This window comes from Giraffa tippelskirchi, chromosome X, assembly GCF_054371585.1.
Source record: "Giraffa tippelskirchi isolate mGirTip1 chromosome X, T2T-mGirTip1v1.2.pri, whole genome shotgun sequence".
Lineage (NCBI taxonomy): Eukaryota > Metazoa > Chordata > Mammalia > Artiodactyla > Giraffidae > Giraffa > Giraffa tippelskirchi.
The window spans coordinates 45747641-45770826 of NC_137289.1; the positions used below are offsets into that span (position 1 = coordinate 45747641).

At 42.8% G+C, this 23186-nt stretch overlaps 1 protein-coding gene across 11 annotated transcripts in view; it reads left to right on the forward strand.

The window, feature by feature from the left end:
• The first annotated feature begins 3765 nt into the window (after positions 1-3765).
• The window catches only part of AMOT (angiomotin), a 64145-nt gene continuing 44724 nt past the window's right edge, over positions 3766-23186 (forward strand). Inside the window, exons 1-4 of one of the 11 annotated variants that reach the window (XM_081566402.1) lie at positions 3766-4197; positions 11892-11967; positions 19129-19277; positions 20917-21850. In XM_081566402.1, coding sequence (XP_081422528.1) covers positions 20979-21850 — 872 coding nt within the window. In that variant the 5' untranslated portion in view covers positions 3766-4197; positions 11892-11967; positions 19129-19277; positions 20917-20978. Of the gene's footprint in view, positions 4358-4771; positions 4840-11891; positions 11968-12992; positions 13205-18896; positions 19278-20916; positions 21851-23186 lie in introns of those variants that run through there. The other 10 variants (XM_081566410.1, XM_081566404.1, XM_081566403.1 and 7 more) reach the window with 10 other exon arrangements.

The following is a 23186-nucleotide window of genomic DNA, read 5'->3' on the forward strand; positions in this document are numbered from 1 at the left end:
TAAAGGAAGAGTTGCATTTTATTGAAAAAAAAAAAAGTGTCAAATAGGACAGGTAGTTTGGGATGGAGATTCTTGACTTCTAAACTTAAAATGTTCGTAACATCCATTATCGATACGTGGAGGTTGTTCATGTACTCAGGCAAGCCGGTGTCTTTACACAGGTGTTCTACAGTTAGTGGTTAATTCTTGTGGTATCCCCCAGAGGCTTCTCTATATAGTCAGGATATGAAGACACAGGGATGGTCCAGGGATTAGTTAAATGTGTGTGGCAAACTTGGCTGTATAAACTCACTCTCTGGAGCTAGTTTTCACTCCCTGCTCTCAACTTCTACAGCTTTTATTGTCAATCCCACTCATTTAGCACTTAGCATATGCTTGTTAGTTGTCTTTTTCTGTATATACCCTTGAAGGCAGGAGCCAAGTCTCATCCCTCTTTGTTTTTTCAGTCTTGTCCATAATAGCGGCTCCATCAATGTTTGTTGATGTTTGCCCCCCTCCCCCTTTCCTTTTAAATAGAGCAGGCAAAGCATAGCTTTACACTGAAACTAAGTTTAAACAAACTGAAGGGTTTTCAGGGTAAAAACAGAAGGAAGTCTTGCGTGGCAGGACAGAAGGAACACCTAAGACGCTTAGAAGACTTGGGCGAAGATGAGGTAGTGAAAAACCTGTTATTAGCCACAGGCTAAGAAAGTGACTCACACAGGGCCTGATCCACCATGAGATTCAGAGCTGTGCTCTGTTCTACCCCATCAAAATTCAAAATCGGAGGAGATCAGTAATGCCCAAGGTAGGATTTGAGAGGGGGAGTGTTAAAGGAATTAAGTGTTTGAGGAGTTTCCAATGTACGAAGGCCCCAGTAGCTGTGAGGAAGGCAGGTTTGGAAAAGTCTTTGAAAGACAACTTCAAGCCTGGGGTCAGGCATTCTGCAAACAGTCACCAGGCCTTTGCTACCAGGATTTGTTTTCCAGTATTTTCCATAATGGCCTAAACCACCTCTCAAGAGGGGCATGAGTAAAAGAATTTTGGAAAATCTATGCAATGGAACACTGAACAGTCATGAAAAAGAATGAGGTAAAGGAAGTTACCCTGATATGGAAGGATGTTTAAGAGACATTACTAAGTAAAGAAATGCAAAATGTGTGTGTGTGCAAATAACATATTTGGAAGATTATACCTAGGCACAGAGAGAAAGGGACTAATGAGAACAGAGCTAGAGAGGAACCCTTTATGGTCCTGCTTTCAGCATTGTTTTCATTTTATCATGTGCATATTTATTTTTCCCACTTTAACAGCATTGTTAATTTCAGCAAGTATCCCATTACCATTATGATCAGTAGTCGTCTGCAGCATATACCCACCCTATCCAGCTCTGTTGTCCACCCCTCCAAACAAGGCTGGAATAATCTTCCTTTGCTTCACAAACCAGGTGTCTCCACGTCTTTAACACTCAAAATCTCACCTTTCCCAGGAAAAAAATCCCCTAAATAACTTCACCTCACACATAAACTGAATCATACCAAGAACCTTGTTGCCCCTGTGCTTGCTTCTGAATCTTTCAGCAGCTCTAGCAGAGCCCTCTGCACATTGAGGGTACCCCACTACTTTTTCTGCACCTGGTTACAGCCTGGGACCCTGTTCATGGTGAGATGGTACTTCCTTGGAGCACACTTTCTCTTGCATGTTGGTCCACAGCACCTAAGAAGGTTCCCATTAGGCAGGCTTCAATTGGGTGTCATTTTCTCATTGGCTTGAGTTCTTTGTAATAGCTCTGCATTGTCAAGGCCTTACATTTAGACTAACTTCCTCCTTGTAGTGTTTTCTAGGAAATATGGATCTGTAGAGAATGGTGGTTTCCATGGTAAATGTTCCCTCACATTTGTTTTCTTAAGTTCTCTTCAGAGATACACAGTATGATTTCCTCTTTTAGTACCAACATCACAATAGACTTAGGTAGTGGCGCCACTGCAGAACTGTTTAAAAAAGAAATCTCACCTACCCTGGTTAGATAAGTAGTAATTTATTATGCTAACTGCAGGGAGCCACTTTCATATCCACCCTGAAAACTGTAGGAAAAGAGCTGACTTTCAAAAAAATAAAGCCACAGGGAGGTGAGATATATATATATATATATATATACACACACATATATACTTATGACTGATCTGCATTGTTGTATGGCAGAAACCAACAAAACATTGTAAAGCAATTTTCCCCCCAATTAAAAATAAATCTAAAAGAAGAAAAAAAATAAAGCCACGAAACCTACACACCTTGGCTATAAATGCTTAAAACATTTGAATATTTGATTCCCAAACACATGTGGAGAATCTCCACGTGTGACAGAAACAAGTAGGAACATATACACGTATGGAGTGCCTTGTGATTTAGTTTTCACACACAATTCGTTTTATTTTTCATATATCAGTGCCACTAGGTTAACAGGACATGTCTCATAGCCTTATTTACAGATAGGAAAATAAAGGCTCTGAGAAATTAAGGAACTTAACCGAAGTCGTTGCACCACTCGCTAATGAGTGCTTGAGTCTGAAGGAGTTCTTCCTTTAGTTCCGAATTCCATCTTTTCTGCTATTACTTTGTGCTTTCGTTTCCTGGCTGTAAAATGGTTGATTTTCAGTGTCCCAGGAGGCTGTTCTCAACCAGGCTGTGTTTTTCAAGCAATACCATTTTTTTCGCAGCCGGGAAATGTGAACACCACATTGACACTTCTCATACTTTTTTTCCCCCTCTGGGCCTAATGAATTAAGGGGGAAGAAAAGTTACCTATTCCCGGAGGACCGGGAAGGTGTACCGGATCCAGCCAACACACTGTCGTACTCTCTTAGGAGACGGAAAAACCAAGCGTCTCATCTTTCTTTTCTCGGCAGTAGCTTGGAGAGAACCGCGAGCAAGACAATAGCCTCTTGTTTAGTTTTATTAATTTTGAGGGCGGGTGGGACCAAAGAATCCGAGCGAAGACGCAAGTGACCAATCATAAGAGAACCTTGGGCCAGGATTCGCCAACCGGTAGCCGTCAAAAACTGGTGGGCGGGATTTACTCTTCTAGCCCGGCCCCGCCCAGACCGGCCCTCTCAGCCCGCCCAAGAGGCGGAGACTCGGTAGAGCCCCGCCCACGCCACCCCCGTTGCCAGCGCGGCCCTCCTCAGGGACGGGGGCGGGGACGCAGGGTGGCGCGGGGGAGGAAAGGGGTGGCTAGGGGGAGTGGTGGCTGGGGGAGTAAAGGAAGAGAGGAGGGTGTCTCGCGGAATTGTGACCTGGGTGGGGGCCTCGTGGTCATAGGAAGCAAGAGGGGAAGGAAAACGAAGGTTCGCTGCTCCTTCCTGAATTATTTTAAGCAAGCTTCTCCAGAAGCTGCTTTTCAGCATTTCTGTTATTTGTTTTTCTTCCTCCCGCTATGGGGCGGGGAGCAGCACTAGCTCTCCCACGCGACTCCGCTCTGCTGTTGCCGCACACTATTTTTGGAGTCTTTGCACAAGCCTTTCCTTCCTCCCAGCCAGTCCTTGCGTAGACTCGGGGCTACTATAACCGAATCGTGCCACGTTCGTGGGCTACCAGAGTGAGCGTCCCTGCTTCCGTCGGAGCTATCCGACCCCGGCGTTCAATTGTTTGAACTTCCCCGCCCCCTAGCCCCGCCTCTCTTCCGCCCCCCCACCCCCGCGCCCGGGGTCCAGGCCGACTCCCTCCCTTCTTTCCCCGCCCTCTTCTCCGCCCCACTGCCTAGTCCACCGCCTGCCCGCCCCGACTCCTGGGCGGTCCTAGCCGCTCACCGCAAGAAGAAAAGCCACCCGTTCGTCCCCCTCCCCTACCTCTAATCCTTTGCCCAGGAGCTGCCTTCATCGCAGTCACGCCCCTTCCTTCCTAGGAGCTTTCTAGCTGCCTAAGCTGGTAGACCCCCTGATTTATTCCTCCATCTCCGCTCCCTTTCGCCTCATCTTCTCTTAGTTCTCACCGCCCCCTCCACCCCCACCTCCAGTCTGTCTCGCCTCCGACCATCCGCTGCTCCACCTTCCGGCCCGGTATCCTGCCTGTCCACTGCCACCAAGGAGAGTCCGGACGGAGCGGTGAGGAGGGGAGCAGCTGGGAGCTGGGGCTTCCCTCCTGCCTACCCCTGGCCCCTGGCCCGGGACCGAAGCCACTTGCGCGAGCAGAGTCGTCACCTTGTCTTCGTTGCCTTCAGGGGTAGGAGATGCGTGGTTACTTTTCGCGGGGAATTGGGGCAGGAATCCATGGTGGCATGAACTTGATCATAACCTCGGCGTGAGTGAGTCGATCTAGATTTGCGTGGGGATGCCTGTGTTCTACTTTCTTTGCAGCTGGCCACAGTTTTCCGGGATGTGCAGTAAGTTTAAATAGGTTAAAGAGTGTGCGCTCCTTTCCCTGTCCTACAGAGATGCGAATGGGTACCACTACTTGATGGTACTTTTACTTTGTTGCCTCCTGGGGTCCTTGTAGGTCTCTAGGTAATTAAGCACAAAAGGAACTCAAGAGCAGAGGGAACTTGAAGTCTACGTTTAGCTCATCTGGAATGTCTGGGTTTATCTCAGATTGTTAGATGCGTTTTTCCTAAATGCTTGGGGTTGGGGTGGGAGCTCACACTCCTCTTCCCCGGGGCAGTGAATTCTTGAAATCTTAGCCTGGAGGAGTAACCTACAGTGCTATACTCTTTTAGGTATAGGTGTGTGTGGTTGTGAGGAAAGGGTTGCCCCTTGTTTGCGTTATGGATGTTGGTGACTAGTTTTGCCTGATCATGCAGGTGTCTTGAGGGTCCCAAGGCTGGGTCGCTGTATGCAGATGCTTCAGCAGCAGGACGGCTTTATCAGGGTAAGCCAATGAAGAGAAGAAAAGTGAGACACAAAGTGACAGTCTTTGTAGACTGAGCAATCCCTGGTTAATTGCTGCTAGTAATAATATAGTAGTAATTTGCAGCAAAGGACTAAATACGATTAAATGAGAGAGGAAAGGACAGTTTGTAAGAAATGGCATTTCCAATCTCTAGCATGTATTTTAGAAGGGATTTTCTGACACCTTGGAGTATCTGATTTAGTTTTCCTTCCTCCTCCCTGTCCTCCCCCACCCCCATGAAGAGTGGAAGTTGGGAGGCAGATTAAAGCTTTAAAAAATATAACCCTCTTCTCCCATTCAGAGAGGAAGATAATTAGTCACCATAATCTTCCATAATGTGGGGCTAAGGGTATTTAAGTCTCCTTGAACTAGGCTTTGTGAAAAGCCCTTTCTCAGGACAGCCTTTGTGAAGCCTTCTGAGTTAGACCTTTCAGCACCCTCATTTAGTAGCTAAGAATAGTTTGAAATACCATTTTCGATGCAAGATAAATCTTCACCCATCTCCCACCTAACCTCCAATCTAGCAAGCATGGCAAACTTATAAGAATGGTGGTGTTCAAAGACCAGTTACCAAGATGGCTGCAACACATTGCTTATTGGGGAGCAAATTATTTACTTATCATTTTTACCTGATTTTATTCGTTGATTTTAATGCGGGGAAAGAAAGCAGGAAGGAGAGAAGGAATGCTACAGGGTGACAATTTTAAAGGCTATCGTATTTCAGATCAACTGGGAAGGAAAAGTTGGCCTGACGAAACTACATTTTATAACTGGCCTGGGACATTTTAATAGCCAGGTGGTTGTAGAGTAGTTGCATCTATTTACAGATGATAACTCAGGTTCCAGCTATTCTGTATGGGTTTATCCAGTGTCATTTACAGACACTTTCTGGCACTACATCATACTTCATTTTAAGATACTTCTTTCTTTGGAAAAGTCTGTGGCTACGTAAAATTGAAAGCGCTTTTTCTTACTTCATAGTCTAGATATGAAGTAAATCTCTAACCATGCTTATATGTAAAGTAACTTTTACATGAAAGTTGTGGGTCCATTTACCTATGTAAAAGATTTTAGAAGGGAATTTTAAAATTCACATTCAATACTGTTTTGGATTTGGAAATTGAAATCTCATTTCTGGTTTATGAAGTAGGATTTATTAGACTAATGTATTACCAAGGTGTTTTGTGGAGTTGCTTTTTATGAAGTTTTGTAAAGACCGAATCAGTCGCTTTCTAGAATGCATAAGGAACAGTCTATTCAGAAAGCAGAGGGATGGATGCTATGACCTTGAGGTTCCATTGAGTGCCAGAATTAGAAGTGGGTACATCTGCTTCTGTGCCTCGCCTAAGAGCCCTCTCCAGGGCCTGCGCCTTCTTTAAAAGGGTGTCTTTGTAATTAAGCAGCCCTTCTCCCCCATCCCCCCCTTTCTTCCTTTGATCCAGCTTTTTTAAGGCCTTTTTTCCATTTTGGAGACGAGAGTTGTTTCTCACACTCTCCTACTCCCCTCTTAGGGTTTCTTTTCCTTTCTTCCCTCCCCCCAAGTTCTCAGGATGGCTAGAAATTGTTTTGTTTTGTTGGGGTGGGGGTGTTACCAATGAGGAGGTGTTGACGATATAGTCCCTCTTGAGAAATGTTTGTGACCAGGTAGCCTCTTCCATGGAGACTGAGTATTTGGAATGCATGAGAACAGTTTATTCTTAGGGGCTGTCTGGAAGAAATTGTCCTTTGCACCCATTAAGCCCAGCTTAAACCCACTGAAAGGAGGGGAGAGAGGTGTGTGTGGTCAGTAGCTAAGCCTTTTAGGATGGTAAATGGGTAAATGTTCCCAAATCTCCTATTACATCACCTCTTTCCTCCATGGATTCAGGGGGTTTGGAGATCTGCTTGACAAGTTAATTAGCTTGGGACTAAACCAATTTGTTTAGAATTGTGCTCCATTGAGTTCCTGTCCCCAGGAATTTTTGTTGCTGGTTTACTATGACGTGTTGTCCTTAGTCTTGCTTACTTCTTCGTTCTTTGCTTCCTTTTGTGGACTTTGGTCCAAAATCTAGGGTCCCACCCCTAAGTCAAAGGTTAGAATTTGGTCCCAGAGACTAACGGGGGCATTAAACAAGCTGCCCATATGGCATTACTCTTCTCTATGGTGGGCTTCTGACCCCTTTTAAAACAGAGAAAGGAGAGCCGTCTCCCCTTCCATACACGAAATCTGAACTAGGAAAGAAAAAAGGAAAAAGAAGGAAAATAGGAGGTCATTTGTTTTATAAAAGAATCCACTACAGTTTTCTTTGAAAGAACTAACTTTCCTAGTTAGTGCCTTTGAACTATGACTTGATATATAAAAATTCACTCTGAGACTGCTCAGAAACTGTCAGAAACCTTTATTGCGTAAAGAAAGGTTTTAGAATTTTATTGTAATGATTATTGCTTGAATAAGCGAGGCCATTATTTGGTCTTGGAAATCTTTTTGTTACATGGCATGGAGTTAATTGTCTAAATCATTCTGGCTTGTAATAATGCTGGCCACGTTTAGCCTCAGCGTACATCCACTTGTAGAAGAAAGCTAGTATGACTTTCTGAAACAATATCAGACTTCATGGATTTTGAGAAGTCTAAGGATGGGCCTCTATCCCATATAGGTAGAAGATTTAAATTCCAGTTATATTTGAATAACCCAAGGATTCGGAATTTTTTTTTTCTGGTAGTCTGTTCATGTATCTAGTAAGGGTGTCAAAAATAATAGCAACTGATGCCATTTTAAATAAAAATATCCACAATAAGTTTTCCTTGTGAGCCTGTTGGTGAGTGGGACTTGGTTCTGAGCCCATTAAGTTTGCCACCCTTAGCAAGTTTCCTCCTCTGTAAATTGTGGGGGATCGGACAAGGTGATTTTGAGAACCAGTTATCAAAAGTCTAGGGTTCTCTACTTAGGCCTTGATTTCTGATGTGAATGTGAATGATTCCTACTAAATGAGGTACAGCAGTTGTTAGAAATACAATCATGTAGTCACCTGAATATATTAAGAAAAACCCTCTAAGAATATATCAATAATCAATATATTGATATAAATGCATTGTGTTTTGTATTTTAGCAACATATCAAACTAAAAGGCTAAGATCCTGCCCAAAACTTTATCAAGAATCCCATCATCCTAACAGATCACCTGCTTTCATTTTTTGTAGTTCCTTTCAAGTCCTTGTTTCTGTACTAATGTGAATTTTACAGAATGAGAGTCCTAGAAATGTACACTGTTGCTTTTAAATTTTGAAAAAGAGCCCACCTAAGACTTTGTAAACCCATGCGGAGGAACGAAGTCAGAATCTGAGTATATGTGAGGAATCACATATGTTTGTTCCTCCAATGCCAGGAGAAACTAACAGATTTAATAAGTAATCCCTAATCCATTTCTGTAATTTAGGGTGTTCATGTATCTAGCAAGGCTCTTAAGTGTACTCCCTCGACCTCCTATTACCCTTCTCCCATTCTTTTTAAGCAAAAGGAAAACTAGGGTTCACTGTTTACTTTGTCTAAGTCATTAGCAATGATTCTTAAATCACTGTATCTTGATATCCCTTCAGGAGAGTACAAATATGGGTAGACTATGAAATCTCCCAAACAGGAAAGGAAAAGCAAGAGAACACAAATTTTTTAATAGGTTTGAAAACAATATTAAACTAGAATAAATAATAGTAAGGAAACTAAGGGCTTTAGATAATTAAATAAAAGACATAGGTAGTAAGCAGGATGACCCAGACATAAGAGGTTCTTCATTTGAGGCTTTACTGTACAGTAACAGTTCAGTTACACGGTCCTTTAATTTTCCTTCGGTAGGCTCTTCATAAATTAGATTAAATTTCATTTAACCAGAATAGGAAAGTGAAGTATATGGGTTTTTAGTATTCAGAAAGTACCAAGTCAGATATAGGAACTTTTTTAATGATATGTGTTCATGGGGAAAATGCAGATGGATATATCTGCTAACATCTCCTAAGGTGATTTTTGAAAATCTGCTTAAAAAAATACTCTGTAGGCTGCCCTTGACATTTGTTAAGTCACTTTCACTATTGCCCCAACTCATGAAATATCATTAGACTGCGTGACTTGAAGCCAGGCTCTGGGTTTCTCTGCCCAACCCTTTCTGACTTGCCATGTGACCAAGGGTGAATGAATTAGCTGCTCTGAGCTTCAGTTACCCTTCTGGGAAGCAAGGATATTAATATTTCACAGAGGTGTTTAGGCATGCTTCATATTGGGCACATGCTTTGAGGTCATTGGATGAAAGGTGTCTGCATGATGGCCGAGCAGGCTTATTATAGGGTCCTGAGCAGGTGTTCACTTTTAATGAGCTTTTTCTCTCTTATAACATCCAGAGCCCTTCGGTGCCTCAATTGCCGTACTGACTATAATTGATTGTCCCAACATTTGTATTATTGGCCCTCTTGACTTTTATAAAAAAAATAAAACATTGTCATTTATATGATAAGTTGAGGCTCTAATCAGAGGACTCCATCATCTGCTGGGGTGATGAAAAATAGCTTCAAAAAGAGACCTTAGTTGGAATGTGCCATGGAGATCATTGAGTTCTTCAAAGTTCTTACAAAAAATTAAAGAGTAAAGAAAATTTCTGCATGTATCTGTGTGTGTATGGATGTGTGTGTGTGTGTTTTAAGGGAGAAAGTTTTGAGTAATAGTTGCTTGTGACACATACTGATGATAGCCAGTAACTGAAACCCAGCCATTGTAGTGTTTTATACACAGCTGGTTTTTATTAATGGTGGAATATTTATGTTTGCTGTACAATTCGTGGCTCATGTCCATGTGTATGTCAGAACTTAAATACCCCCTAAAGCAACATTAAGATAACATTAAATATAAATGTGGCCAAGCTAGAAAGGGTGGATTGGGGGAGTCCTCTTTATCCTTATTGATGTTGCTTCAGATCACAATAACTGCCTCCCAACTTTAGGCATTGATGCTGATCTTTATTTTTTCCCTTTATATATCCCGTAGCATGCTTCAAATTTTGATCCTTTTGATATGGACAAATGATTGCCCCCCCTTCATAATGCAGATGAAACTGATGTATGTGTTTTTTAAGAGCATATTTTCCCTGCACATGCTTCTCATTATCCGAGAGGCCTGGACTCAATCAGTAAAGGAGCAGAGAAACCACATAATTGAAAGGAGAATGACGGTGGTGCATACTTGGAATATTTGTGGGAAGGAGATTGCTGACATCAGAAAATGTAGTGGCCTGAGTGTTAACAGCATTGAAGAGAAATAAGCTTTCTGTGTTTCTGTGCATTGAGAATTATTTTTAAGGGGATAAAAATATGGGCCAGGTTTGACATCCTTTTATGAAGTTGCCCTGGAAACTTTGATGAAGGTTGTTATAGAATTGTTCAATTAAAACCTTCCCCATTAGGAAGCTAATTAGTACATCACTTACTCATTTCGGTTGTTTTCAACGGGCATGGATTTGCATTGAATTAATGACATTCTTTTCCATGTGATAGCAAAGTAAGATAAAAATCACAGATGGGGAAAATTATTTAGATTGCCTGTTTTGAAGAAACCTAATTTCCTCTTTATTACATTTAGGTTTTCAGTTCAGATTTTTCTTTCACTCTGTTTATATACAGTGATCACATTTTAGTTTAGTAGCCTGTTTTACTTTCTGGATCATGGGTTGTAAACCAAAGCTTATTAATTTGAGTTTCCCATATGAATTGGAGAAATACGACAAATGACAATAAACCATTTTATTAAGGTAACATTTGGGTTCTTTTCTCCTATAGTTAGTTTCTCTTTGTTGTGTGTGTGTGTGTGTGTGTGTGTGTGTGTGTGTGTGTGTGTGTTTGGTGGAGGCAAATTGCTTTCTTAGGAAAAAAAATTTTGGAGCTAAGAAAACTTTGATGACCGCCCCCCTCACTCCCTAGAACATTTTGTCTGCCTCAGGCTCTCAGCTTGGCTTCCATTAGGACACTGGGATGACTTTTCCGACCTGGTACTTTTTGTGAGTATGCTAAGTGGTTCTCCCATGGCAGCTTGAAGGAGAGCGGTTATGATGGGAATTGGAGTGCAGAATTTCTAGCATGTTCTTTCTACTGTACTCCATCTTATTTAGGGAAATGAATCCTTGCTCCTGAGGGTTGAAGGCCATTTGCAATAGAATAAGTGTTCTGTAGTTAAATAAATATGTAATATGGGTCTGCTGTGGTCCTCCTTTCCCTCGTAACTAGTAGGGGACAGCCATTCTGTACATATGTTCCCTGATGCTATATGCCTGTGACCTGTGCCTGCACCAGTTTGGGACAGTAAGTGGGGACATTGGCTGGGTTATCTGATTTGTAGTTTAATTGATTCCACCCTCGCCCTTCCTGAGAAATCAGGGTCTAGATTTTGTTTTTCAGTAGCAACTCAGTGAAGACAGGTTCCTGGGGCTTGCAAGTCAGAGGGAGGAGAAGAGGCTGCCTTTGGGGAGTGACTCAGGCCCTTTGGTATGAAGATACGAAATGCTGGCTTCTGTCCATGCACCTGCTGGATGCCGCACCTGTAGTCAGCACCTGAGCCCCACTCAGACACAAAAACCAGACTGAAGGCAAATGGAGCTCTCTTCAAAAGGGGTTCAGCAAAACAGAGAGCTCCTGATTATGTTAGCAGAGCACCACTGTGAATGATTACATTGAGCCATTCCAGTGTTGGTATGGGGAAACGTCTTAAATATTTTCGTATAGGTGCAGTGCACTGGCTTGCTCAAGAGACTGTTGGAGTCCCAGAGGAATTTGCTTTCCTGATGAATTTCTCCTGGGAACTGTCGTCTTAATAATCAGAGAATCAGTTCTGTAGAAGTTTGTGTCTAGTAACACAGCACAGGGCAGGAAGTCACAAGACCTGGGTTCTGATCCTGGCCCCACAAGTAAGTCAGAATGAAACCTTGGTCAAATTAATTATCAAAAACTATCTGTCCTGGACTTAAGCTTCTCCTGTTAATAAAATGGAATTAATTACATCAGGCTTTATTTCCTCGCAGAGCTGCAGAGAAGGACAAATAAGATAACAGAAGTGAAAGCTTCGATCTCCTTAGAAGAAAGGCTGAGAAACTTAAGGTAAGAGTATTATTGTTATTGCTATTCTTTTGTCTTTCATTCCTTTTCTTCTCTTTCTGTTGCCTCTAGCAGAGTCTTTGGAAAGTTATTTACTCAATAGGCAGTTATTAAGCACCTAATGTTTTAGGTGTTGGGAAGTATACAGAGGAAATCATGCACTCAGCCCATGCCCTCTAAGATCACAATTTCCATTTCTGGCTCAGCCTATTATAATGATTTCTATTGGGGCTTCCCTGATGGCTCAGGCGATAATCTGTCTGCAATGCAGGCGACCTGGGTTCCATCCCTGGGTTGGGAAGATCCTTGGAGAAGGGAGTGGCTACCCACTCTAGTATTCTTGCCTGGAGAATTCCATGGACAGAGGAGCCTGGTGGGATACAGTCCATGGGGTCGTAAAGAGTCAGACATGACTGAGAGTAACATTTTCACTTCACTTCAACCTGGATACTTAGAAGCATAAAAGAATAAGAATGAACTTTCTTCTCTCTGCATTGCAAGTGGGGACCTCTGACCCTGGAGCAGTGTACTACAAGGTCTCGATTAAAGGTATATGGGGGAAAAGCCATGCAGTACATAAGGGAATTTCTCTCTCACTCCCACATTTGCAAAGCACCTGACTCTTTAATGATCACTTTTTTGAGGAGTCTATCCTTAGCTTCATCCTTGTTCTGTTCTGCTCCTGTTCTATATGATTCAACCCACTCTTTGACCTTAGCTTTTATCCATATGCTAATGACTCTGGAAGATATATATCAACCTATCTTTGACTTCTCCTTTTTCAACTTCCCCAACATTGGTTATCAGATTCCACGTCTCCTACTCAGCTCATGAGATTTTTCCCTGTAGGAAGTTTTGCTCAGGTGGCCCAGAGTTGTTTTTTGTTTTTTGCAGCGTCCTCTGCATTGCCTGAGCTATCTGCTCATACTTCTGGTTTCCCATTGAATTGTGCCCCCTCTGCTTGACTGGGAACTCCTTGAGGACTAGACTCTTTATTACTTTTTTTTTTTTTTTTTAATCCATTCTAGGGCCTATTCAGTGCCTGGCTATAGTAAAGTGAAAGAAAGTGAAAGTTGCTCAGTCGTGTCCGACTCTTTGCGACTCCATTCTCCAGGCCATAATACTGGAGTGGGTAACCCTTCCCTTCTCCAAGGGATCTTCCCAATCCAGGGATCGAAACCAGGTCTCCCGCATTGCAGGTGGATTCTTTACCAGCTGAGCCAGGAGGGAAGCTGCTATAGTAAGTGCTCAATAAATGTTTGTGGAAAATATGGTGCGATAAGTGTTGTAATAGACATGTGTCCAAAGTCCAGCGGGGAGACTAAGAGAGAATTAATTTTCCACATTGAGCAGAGTTGGGGGCAAGGGGAAGATGGAGATGGATTGGGAAAAGTCTTTAAGGAGAAGATGGAGAGAGGAACTGCCATCTTCTGAAAGCTCTGACTGAGCAGCCCAGAAAGAAATGCTTGTTGTGTCTGCTTTTGCTAAGCCAGGGGCATCTCTGCCCCATTGCTTCCTCTGCCTTAAGACTGGATGACTTTTATGGTTGGATCTGCAAATAAACCTCCGTCTATAACACACTGACCACGTAAGACAGGTGCCACTTAGTCATATAATATTAAACAAGACTGACCTTAAATGTGCCTCCTTAACTGTGGTTGAAAATAGAGGTATACACACAGGCTCATTGGTCATGTACACTTATTTCTATATAGCAAAATTGCCTTTAAAATATACTGAAGATTGGTTCTGAAAATTAACAGATTTATTTCTCAGAATGTACCATGTTGGGTCACTGGAACTGAATGTTTTTGAGCTGTCAGATCTTTCCAAGGGCAAAAATGAAACACGATATAAGCCATTACAGGCCATGAACCTGTTCTCACCCACCTGATGCTTTTACCAATTAGCTTCTTGGCTGAATGGCAATTTGGGGCAAGTGCATGCAAGCTGGATTCACAGGGGAGCCCACATTCCACTCTGCCATTTCGCAAGCCACTAGGATACTACACTGGCTTCTTTCCCTCCCAGGAGTCCTGCTCTGCCCTGGTGGAAAAATGGGAGCAGAAGAACTTTTCATTAAATGAAGGAGAGATTTCATGGGGCTTTGGTGTTTTGTTAGTTTTATTTATTTTTTTAGTGAGTTGTCTGAAAACATTCATGTTCCTTGACCCATTAATTTCACTTCTGGGACTCTATTATTAGGAAAGAATCCAAAATATTTAAAAAAGGCTAAATCACAAAGATGATTTTGTCGCATTATTTAGACTAGCAGAAAGTGAAAAAATCAATTTAAATCTCTTAATAGTTGGAGAATGGATTAGGGAATCTTGATGCACTCATTTAATGGACTATTACATGGCCAATTGCAATGTTTGTTAAGAAGTCTGTGCCACAACATAGAGAAAGTGCTTATGATTAAGTGAAATGGAGGAGCCAAAATGATATGTATGTTAATATTGCATTGCTTTGTGAAAAATACAAAAACACATAGAAAAAAACTACAGATAATATTTTATAATGCTAACAATGCTTGGGCTGAGGTGCTGGGATTATGAGTGGTTTTTTTCCTCTTTGTTATCAGTATTTGCATATTGTGCTTGTATTATTATACTGGTAAAATAAAAGTGGGTAGTATGCCACTGAAAACAGGAGATTGGTAAAGCTGGCAAGTTTCAGGTATATTCTTAAACTTTTCTCAGTTTATGCTCAATCTGATTCCATGGACTGCTTATACTTTTTCTGAGGCAAGAAGAAATGGGATGTGATGGTGTGATCTATTCCTCCCTTGGAATGGGTGTATGTGGAGGGGAGTGGAGGGTGGCAGCATCAGGATTCTCCTTGTTAGTGTTTCACTGCTCATGTACTCTTTAGGGTTAATCACCTTTGTTGACTATTACCTTGTTCAAGTTGATTGTTTTAGAATCCAGAAGAGTAAAACTGCTACCAAATTGACCATGCCTTGAGTTACCATTTGAGAAACAGATAACTGACACTGATCCTAAGAGTTGGAAATGCCAAGGACTTACTGTGATTCTTAAAATAATTTTCCAACCTAATCTAGATAGAAGTAGAGATAGGAGCAAAGAGGTGGGGCCAACTCATAACCTGTTCTTAAACTAGTGCTAGACTTAAACCACAGTAACTGCCAAGTTGGTACGATGTTGACAAGACCTGGAACAGGGGCCTGGAAATATTGATCAGTGGAGGTTCCTGTTACTCTTCAACCTACCTGCATATCATAGCCTAAAGAGGAGAGATTTTGCAGGGTCTTTCTGCCATACTTGTGGCTAAACATATCCCACTTACGTCTTTGAATTTTCCCTCCTCCTATTAACATTTTACTTCCAGTGGAATTGGAAAATTGATGGTAGCATTAAGCCAGGTTTATAATCTCTTAAAACCAGAGTCAATTCAATTTAATGAATATTTATTAAGCATCTTCAATGTACAAGCTAATATACTACATAATATATTGTAGTGTGAATGTGCATGCTAAGTCGCTTCAGTCATGTCCAACTCTTTGCGACCCTATGGACTGTAGCGCACCAGGCTCCTCTGTCCATGGGATTCTCCAGGCAAGAATCCTGGAGTGGGTTGCCATTTCCTTCTCCAGGGGATCTTCCTGACCCAGGGATCAAACCTCTCTTATGTCTCCTGCATTGGGAAGCCCATATATTGTAGTGGAAGTGCTGTTACCCTAGGAATAATAAAACCTGCATTCTGGCCCTGGCTCTGATCACTTTTAAGCTCTGACATCTTCATCTTTAGAAAGAGAGGGCTAGACTACTAGCTGGTCTCCCAAGAGTCTTTCTAGTTCTGGCCTTCACTTATTTAAGGATGTGGGCATAGAAGATTTGAGTTGCAAATAAAAGGTTTTTAAAAACTTACTTCATAAAATAACTGTACTCTTCTAGAAAAAGACCACTTTGAAATAGTAATAGTAATAGCTAACTTTCATTGAGCCTTTACTATGTACTGGGCTCTGAGCTTAGCATTTACATAGACTACTTCCCTTAATCTTTATAGCAACCATATGAGGTATGAGCACCGTTAGCCCTATTTTGCAGATGATGAAATTGAGACTTGGGGAGATTGAGAGACATGGGTGAGGTCAGTTAGTAAACCATAAATCCAGGATTTGGATTTGGGCAGTGTGATTCTGGACCCAGGCTCTTAACCATGATATTTATACTGCCTGTCCATTACCCACTGAAAGTTTTAGGGATAACCTACAAAGGGACCATTGTTTCTTACCTCCCAAAGGAAGCAAATTAGTAGCTTGCATTTCAAGACTCTTGGGAAAGGTGTTCTCTAGAACACTTTAGGCCACAATATGGACCAACATGAGAGGACATGAGAGAATTCAATGGCCTGTTTGGCATCTTTGTGTGGGAGGTTGTGTGTCTGCGTGTGTGTTGTGCACAAATACATGCACACAGATATAGGGAAAACTTTGAACTGGCTTCTTTTCCATTTAGCTGGAAGTAAAATGGTATGAAACAAGTTGACCAAGATTTAGCAGAGAAACAGGTTCCCTAGACTCAGATTCTTCATCCTGGTTGGTAGAGTGAGGGGTGAGGGCAGAATCGGAGGAGGAAGTAGAAGGGATAGAAAGAAGATCTTATAGGCAGATTTCAAAATTTATGTGAAGGGTGGGAATTTGGTGTGTCCTGGCCACGTTGTAAGGCTGATTTTCTGGGACTTAGCTTGGGAAACACCTGAGTTGTCACAGATGTGTTTCATTTTGGCTCACCCTCTCAGGTACACTGGGAGTGGCCGATGACTGCAAATACAGTGAGAACTTAGCTTGGCCTTGCTGCCCTGTTGTTGTTACAAAACAGTTGAATATATAGATTCAAATTGCATTTTTAAAGAGAGAACCACAGAAATCCTTTCTTCCCCTATCAAATATCCTCAGGAACGGTCTGTCTGTACAGGAGAAACAAGGTTGTTTTATTGATTGAAGATGATGTCAGACCCCTGGCAGTGGCATGATTAAAGCTGTGGGCAGATGAAAGGTTGTAGAGTTCATACCATTTTAGTTCTTGCGCACGAGACAAGGAATCTTCCTATCCTTTCTCTAATAAAAAAATGGAGTAGTGTTTTCCTTCTTATGTGACTCTGAACATGTAGATGAACATAAATTTTGTAGGGGAAAAAAAATCAGTAAACTGGAAAGGAATCAGCAAAGCTTTTTTCTTAGACTGATTTCTTTTCCTCTTTTAAACAGAAACAAAAAGGCCAGGGGATGGGGTGCTGGGAAGGGACAGTCTGTGTCTGGTTGACGCAAAGTGATTTGGGTTTCGAAAAGGATATGGAGGAGAGGGGACAAAATTGAAGGAAGAGAGCAAGATGTTGGATAAGTTTTCTTGGTGAGAAACGGGCTGTCAGGAGCAAGCCAGTCAAAATCAGCATGAAGAATCTAAATAGTCCTGGAAAAGGGTCATGGTGGTTTCTCACCAGGGGCTCAAGTTTAAAAGCCTGTTTTCTGCGTGTTTCATTTGAAAAAAAAAAAAAAAAGACAACTGTTTTGTTCAAAATTGTACAATAGAAACACAGCAGTTATTTGCCATAGCTCTGTTAACAGCCCAGGTTTGATTCCAATTAGAAGTTGTTCCTCTGCTTTTGAAATTAGGGGAGACACCCTAAAACAATTACCTTGCATACTGGAGATGATTTTGCTTTTTGATTGTCAATTATACATTGGACCGAGACAAGATGGAAAGACAAATTTCCGTGTTTGTTCACTCTATATCTGTTCACTTTATTTTTGGCAACATTGCAAGGAAATAATGTTAAATTAATCACTGTGCGGTTTTGTTGATTTTTTTTTCAACTTGAATGTTTTGGACATGCTCCCAAAGCACGGGGACACGGGTGTGCTTCCTTTGCATTGCTTTGCTCCTCAAATGGCGTCCCTGGTGCAGATTAAAGGCTTTCCTTTTAGTGATATGAATGAGTCATGGCTAGTCTGGGGCAGAAAATAGGAATGTAGATCATGTGCCTCTCACCTCAACTCCTCAGTTTCATAACCATTTTGGTTGGACCTGCAGGGCTTTTTGCTGAGGGTCATTTGAAGTGAAGACTATCTGAGATCCATACCTGGTGGGCATTTGTATCTAGTCTCTATAATGTGAGTCTTGTAGTTTCCTTTTGTGGAGATACTGGGGCAGTAGAAGCACTGAGAAAGCAAGTGGAGCCATCTTCTCAGAGAAGAGTTGCTGCTGTGTGTGGAGAAGGGCCATCACTTTTGCTACTCCAGTAAGAATGGATGGACTGTGTTGATCAGATTGTAAGCTCTGTGAGGGCAGGAACTATATATTGTGTGTCCTTTCTATCCCTCATTGTGTCTAGCATGAGGCTGGCAAATATCTGGAATAGCCAGGATGCAACAAATACTTAATGGCTTGGTTGACAAGAAGTTGGGATTTTCTTCTGGCCCTCTGAGGCTATAGCCATTAATCGGGAGCTTCATCGAGTGTTCTTTTTTGACTAAAATCTACCTTCTAATGACTGCTTTTCCCTTCTGGGATGTGGGCTGGTGAGCCCCACTCACCTCCCCTGCTATTGATAGCAGTTTAAAGGTCGCACTCTCAAGGTGATGGTAGTTACAGCTTTTGTCATCACCTACCATTCCAACTCCATGGTAGCTCAGTCAGTAAAGAATCTGCCTGCAGTGCAGGAGACCTGGGTTCAATCCCTGGGTTGGGAAGATCCCCTGGAGAAGGAAATGGCAACCCACTCCAGTATTCTTGCCTGGAAAATCCTATGGACAGAGAAGCCTGGTGGGCTACAGTCCATGGTATAGAGTCTGGCAAGAGTCAGACACGACTTAGTGACTAAACCACCATTCCAACTCAGAATGGAAGCAGCAGCTCCTGAGAGCTGTGAGGCTATGACAGAGCCATCTTGCATATTTCCCTCTCCAGGAGACTGGCTGACCTCCTGAACACAGCCACCAGAGTGAGACTGCCTTTTGTCCTTGTGGAAATGGACTCTGCCACTCACATAAAAGGCAAAAAAAAAAAAACAAAAACCCCAAAACAAAACGGGAGGAGAAGTCATCCCCTTGGAAGAACTGGTTTGGTTAACTGTTGGCCATTGGTGGCAAAATAGAAACGACGTTTTTGTTTTTCCCCCTCCCCCTCCTGACCATTTCAGAGTGACCAGTGGTTGGACTCTTGGCGACGCTTACCCTGAACCTGAGTGTTAGGGCAGAGGGAATCTACTGTTGCGGTTTCTGGAGCTGCTCATAAGCAAGAATTCCCTATCCTGAGCAAGGCTTTAAGCCTAAAAGAAAGCAGAAATAGGTATGGACCATCAGTGTGTGTGGGTGCTGGTGTGTGTGTGTGTGTGTGTGTGTGTGTGAGCTTGTGTGTGTGCAGGGTGGGGTGGGTGTGGGGTGGGAGGGGGTGGTGTGCTCTTTAGAGTCTGGGGCAGCTCACTGTCTGGATCTCCCTGCCTTGCAGGAGAGGTTTCTGAGTGGTGTTGTTTTAACCATACACACTCCCATTTCTATTTTTCTTTCGACAGAGGAGAAGTAATTTGGTAATCATCTTTCCAGTTTAAGGCACCAAGAGAGATTTATGTTATACTTGTCAGCCTAATAGAAAATCTCAGTCTGACAGTTGAAATACAGGAGTCCCTGAGGGTCACTGGCAGGGAGGGAAAGGGGACTTAAGGGCAGGTTGCTCAGCTCCTTGGTGCATGCTTCCCCCAAGAATCTGATGGAAGGGATTTAAAGGGGGCCTCTGGAAGGTTAACTGTGGAGTCAAACTGCTAACAATTAGAAACCAGGTAGCAGTAATCAGAAAAGAAGTAGAAAAGGAAGGGGGACGACCTTTCTCCAGCTACCACACAGATCTTCTGGGTCAGTCCCTGTAAGACTGAAGGCAAAGGGGATCATGTTTCCAGAGACACTGGAAACTATTTCATATCATAGAAATCAGGACCTGGAAGCCAGGAGTCCAAAGTTCTCCTCTAGGAACCTGAGGCAGATTAGGTTGACCTAATTGTGACTTGGTGTGACATCATGTCCATTCTCCAACACTACTTAAGATCCTTGGGGTGAAAGTTTTCACTACTGAAGCTTAGTATCAAATTGCAGAACTTAACATGACAGACAGATTCTGTCCAAAGATTTAATGAGCTTCTAATGAATTTGCGGATACTATACTACTATCAGAGGCACACTTCAAATGAAAGAGGGCTTCCCCTTTAAACTCCTCGTACCCAACAACAACAACAAATGCTCAATGACTATTCCTGGATGGCTGAAAGAGAAACTTTGTCAATAACAATTATCCCAAGCTCTTCTCTTATTAAGCCAAGGAGCATCCAAAATGGACAATACAAAAAGGATTTTTTTTAAAAAAGATATGTTTCAGAGTTTTATGAGATCAGAGAAAAAGATTTGCATCAAGCAGAGATCATTTCTATCTGGTACAACCAAGCTCTCTCGTCACTTTTTATTTATCTTAGTTATCATTAGACATTTTGTAGCTCCCTCCACATGCTGAACTGTTTTACAGATTCTGCCTATGGGGTTAATTTCCTGCCCCCACTGCCACAACCTTAAGAGTTGAATTTTTCATTTCAGTAGAATACAGAGAGATGAACTTGATAAGCGCCTAGGAAAATTGCACTCCCTGACCACCTCACTTGACTGCTTCAGGTTTCCCCAGTCCTTTTAGGAGTTAAGAGTGAATACTTCCTTAACTCAGGCTAAAAGTAAAAGAGGAAACAGAGGGCTCGTATGCCTCCAAGTTCCTCCTCATGTCAATGCTAGAGCCAGAAGTGGCCAACAATTAACTGATTAATTCTAGATTCAGTTCTCTACTTGATCTCTGCAGAGAAATCCTCACCCCCCCCAAATACTCATTTTCTCCCCTTTTAGAGGACTGATTTATCCATCAACTGGGTGTTAAGCTTCCTGTTTCCCCTTCCCAGGTCAAGGGCAGCCCAGGTGCCCAATTTCTCTCTCTCTTCACAAGGCACCACCAGCAATAGAGATGAGAAATTCTGATGAACAGCCAAGTGGAGGAACCACGGTGTTGCAGCGTCTGCTACAAGAGCAGCTTCGCTATGGCAATCCCAATGAGAATCGCAACCTGCTTGCCATACACCAGCAAGCCACAGGGAACGGCCCTCCTTTCCCCAGTGGCAGTGGGAACCCAGGCCCTCAGAATGATGTGTTGAGTCCCCAAGACCACCACCAACAGCTTATGGCTCATGCTGCCCGACAGGAACCTCAGGGGCAGGAAATCCAGTCAGAAAACATCATCATGGAGAAACAGCTGTCTCCTCGGATGCAGAATAATGAAGAACTCCCGACCTATGAGGAAGCCAAGGTCCAGTCCCAGTATTTTCGGGGCCAGCAACATGCCAGTGTCGGAGCTGCCTTCTATGTTACTGGAGTGACCAACCAGAAGATGAGGACTGAGGGACGCCCATCAGTTCAGCGGCTCAATCCTGGAAAGATGCACCAGGATGAAGGACTCAGAGATCTTAAGCAAGGACACGTTCGCTCCCTGAGTGAACGACTCATGCAGATGTCACTGGCTACCAGCGGAGTTAAGGCTCATCCACCTGTTACCAGCGCTCCCCTCTCCCCACCACAACCCAATGACCTGTACAAGAATCCCACAAGTTCCAGTGATTTCTACAAGGCCCAAGGGCCACTTCCCAGCCAGCATAGCCTGAAGGGCATGGAACACCGAGGCCCCCCACCAGAGTATCCCTTCAAGGGCATGCCACCCCAATCTGTAGTGTGCAAGCCCCAAGAGCCAGGGCACTACTATAGTGAGCATCGTCTGAACCAGCCAGGGAGAACAGAGGGGCAACTGATGAGGTATCAGCATCCCCCTGAGTATGGAGCAGCCAGGTAAGACAGTTCCCTTTCTGTCATTCCCTGACCTCATCCCCAACCAGCTTCTGCTGTCTGTTGGGAACCTTTAAGGGAAGTAATGGGCAGGCATTTGGTGTAACAAACTCTGCAATGCATGGCTGGCCCTGGGCTTAGTAAATGTCCTGCCAACCTGAACGTGTAGCCTTCTTCAGCCATCATTAGTCCTGTAATTAACATACCCTTGACTTTATAGGTTGAGCATGGCCTCAACTGCCTAGCGGCCGAATGGGAGCACAAGTCTTGATTTCAGTAGCATTTCACTGTCTGGTCTCCTAGGAGATTGAAGGAAGAGTCAGTGTTCTCTTCTTGTGCGTTATTAAGCCCTCCTTTGAGGGGAAGTAAATTATCTTGCACTTGAGTCTGGAATATCCTATCACTTTCATTTATTCTCTTCCACAAAATTCTTTTCACTAATTTCTGCAAACAAATCTTTCTGCAGAATTAGCATGATTCGCTCAGACACTAAACAAACATCTGGATATTATTGTTGGGAGAACTCTGTATGTGCAGGTTCAGCATGTGACTAGCCTTGTACTTCTTGTAGTTCACGAAGTCTGGGCTGCTTAATCTTTCTTCTGTAGCAAGTTCAGTAGTTGCCGGTGACATTTTTAAACATCTAAGTTAAATTCACCTCGTATTGTATAGAAGTTTTGGTCAAATGCTAAAATGCAGAAGAAAAAAATATTCCCATGGCTTCTGTACAACTTGCCATTAGTTCAGGAGGACTGTTTTGAATATTCATTAATCCCTAAATATAGTTCTGAATTATTCAGGGCCCTGTTGACTTATTGCTGTATCAACTAGACCTTATGATTCCTTGATTCTGTTCATTTTGTTCCTATTGGGGCCATGTTTCCAGTCAGGAGTATTTCAGCGTATGGGACAGAGGGAAGGTTTCAGTGTTGGACAAAAATGATGACAGTTATATGTGGTATTCCTGCCTGATCACCATGGTTAATTATGGGTGGCTTTTTTTCCATGGGCAGCCCCCAGACGAGGCCTGTGATCTCTTTGATGTCTAACTTTTTTGTCTCCTGTCCCCTCTTACTCATTTGGGAAAGAGTCTCTTGGCTTGAAGTATAGTGGGTGACTCAGGAGAGAAAGAAGGCAGTCAAGGGGTGGAGTAGGGTGAAGGTAAGAGAATGCACCTGGCATTTCCTGGTATTTTACTTTTTTTCACCTTCGGGTCCTGTTTTTAGCCAGAGGCAATTCACTTTGGGCTCCACCCCTAACTTTGCTAGTTTAGGATTTTTTTTTTCCTTAACTCAGGTTGATTTCCTAACCCTTTTCAACCTCTGCTGTGCAGCTTTCA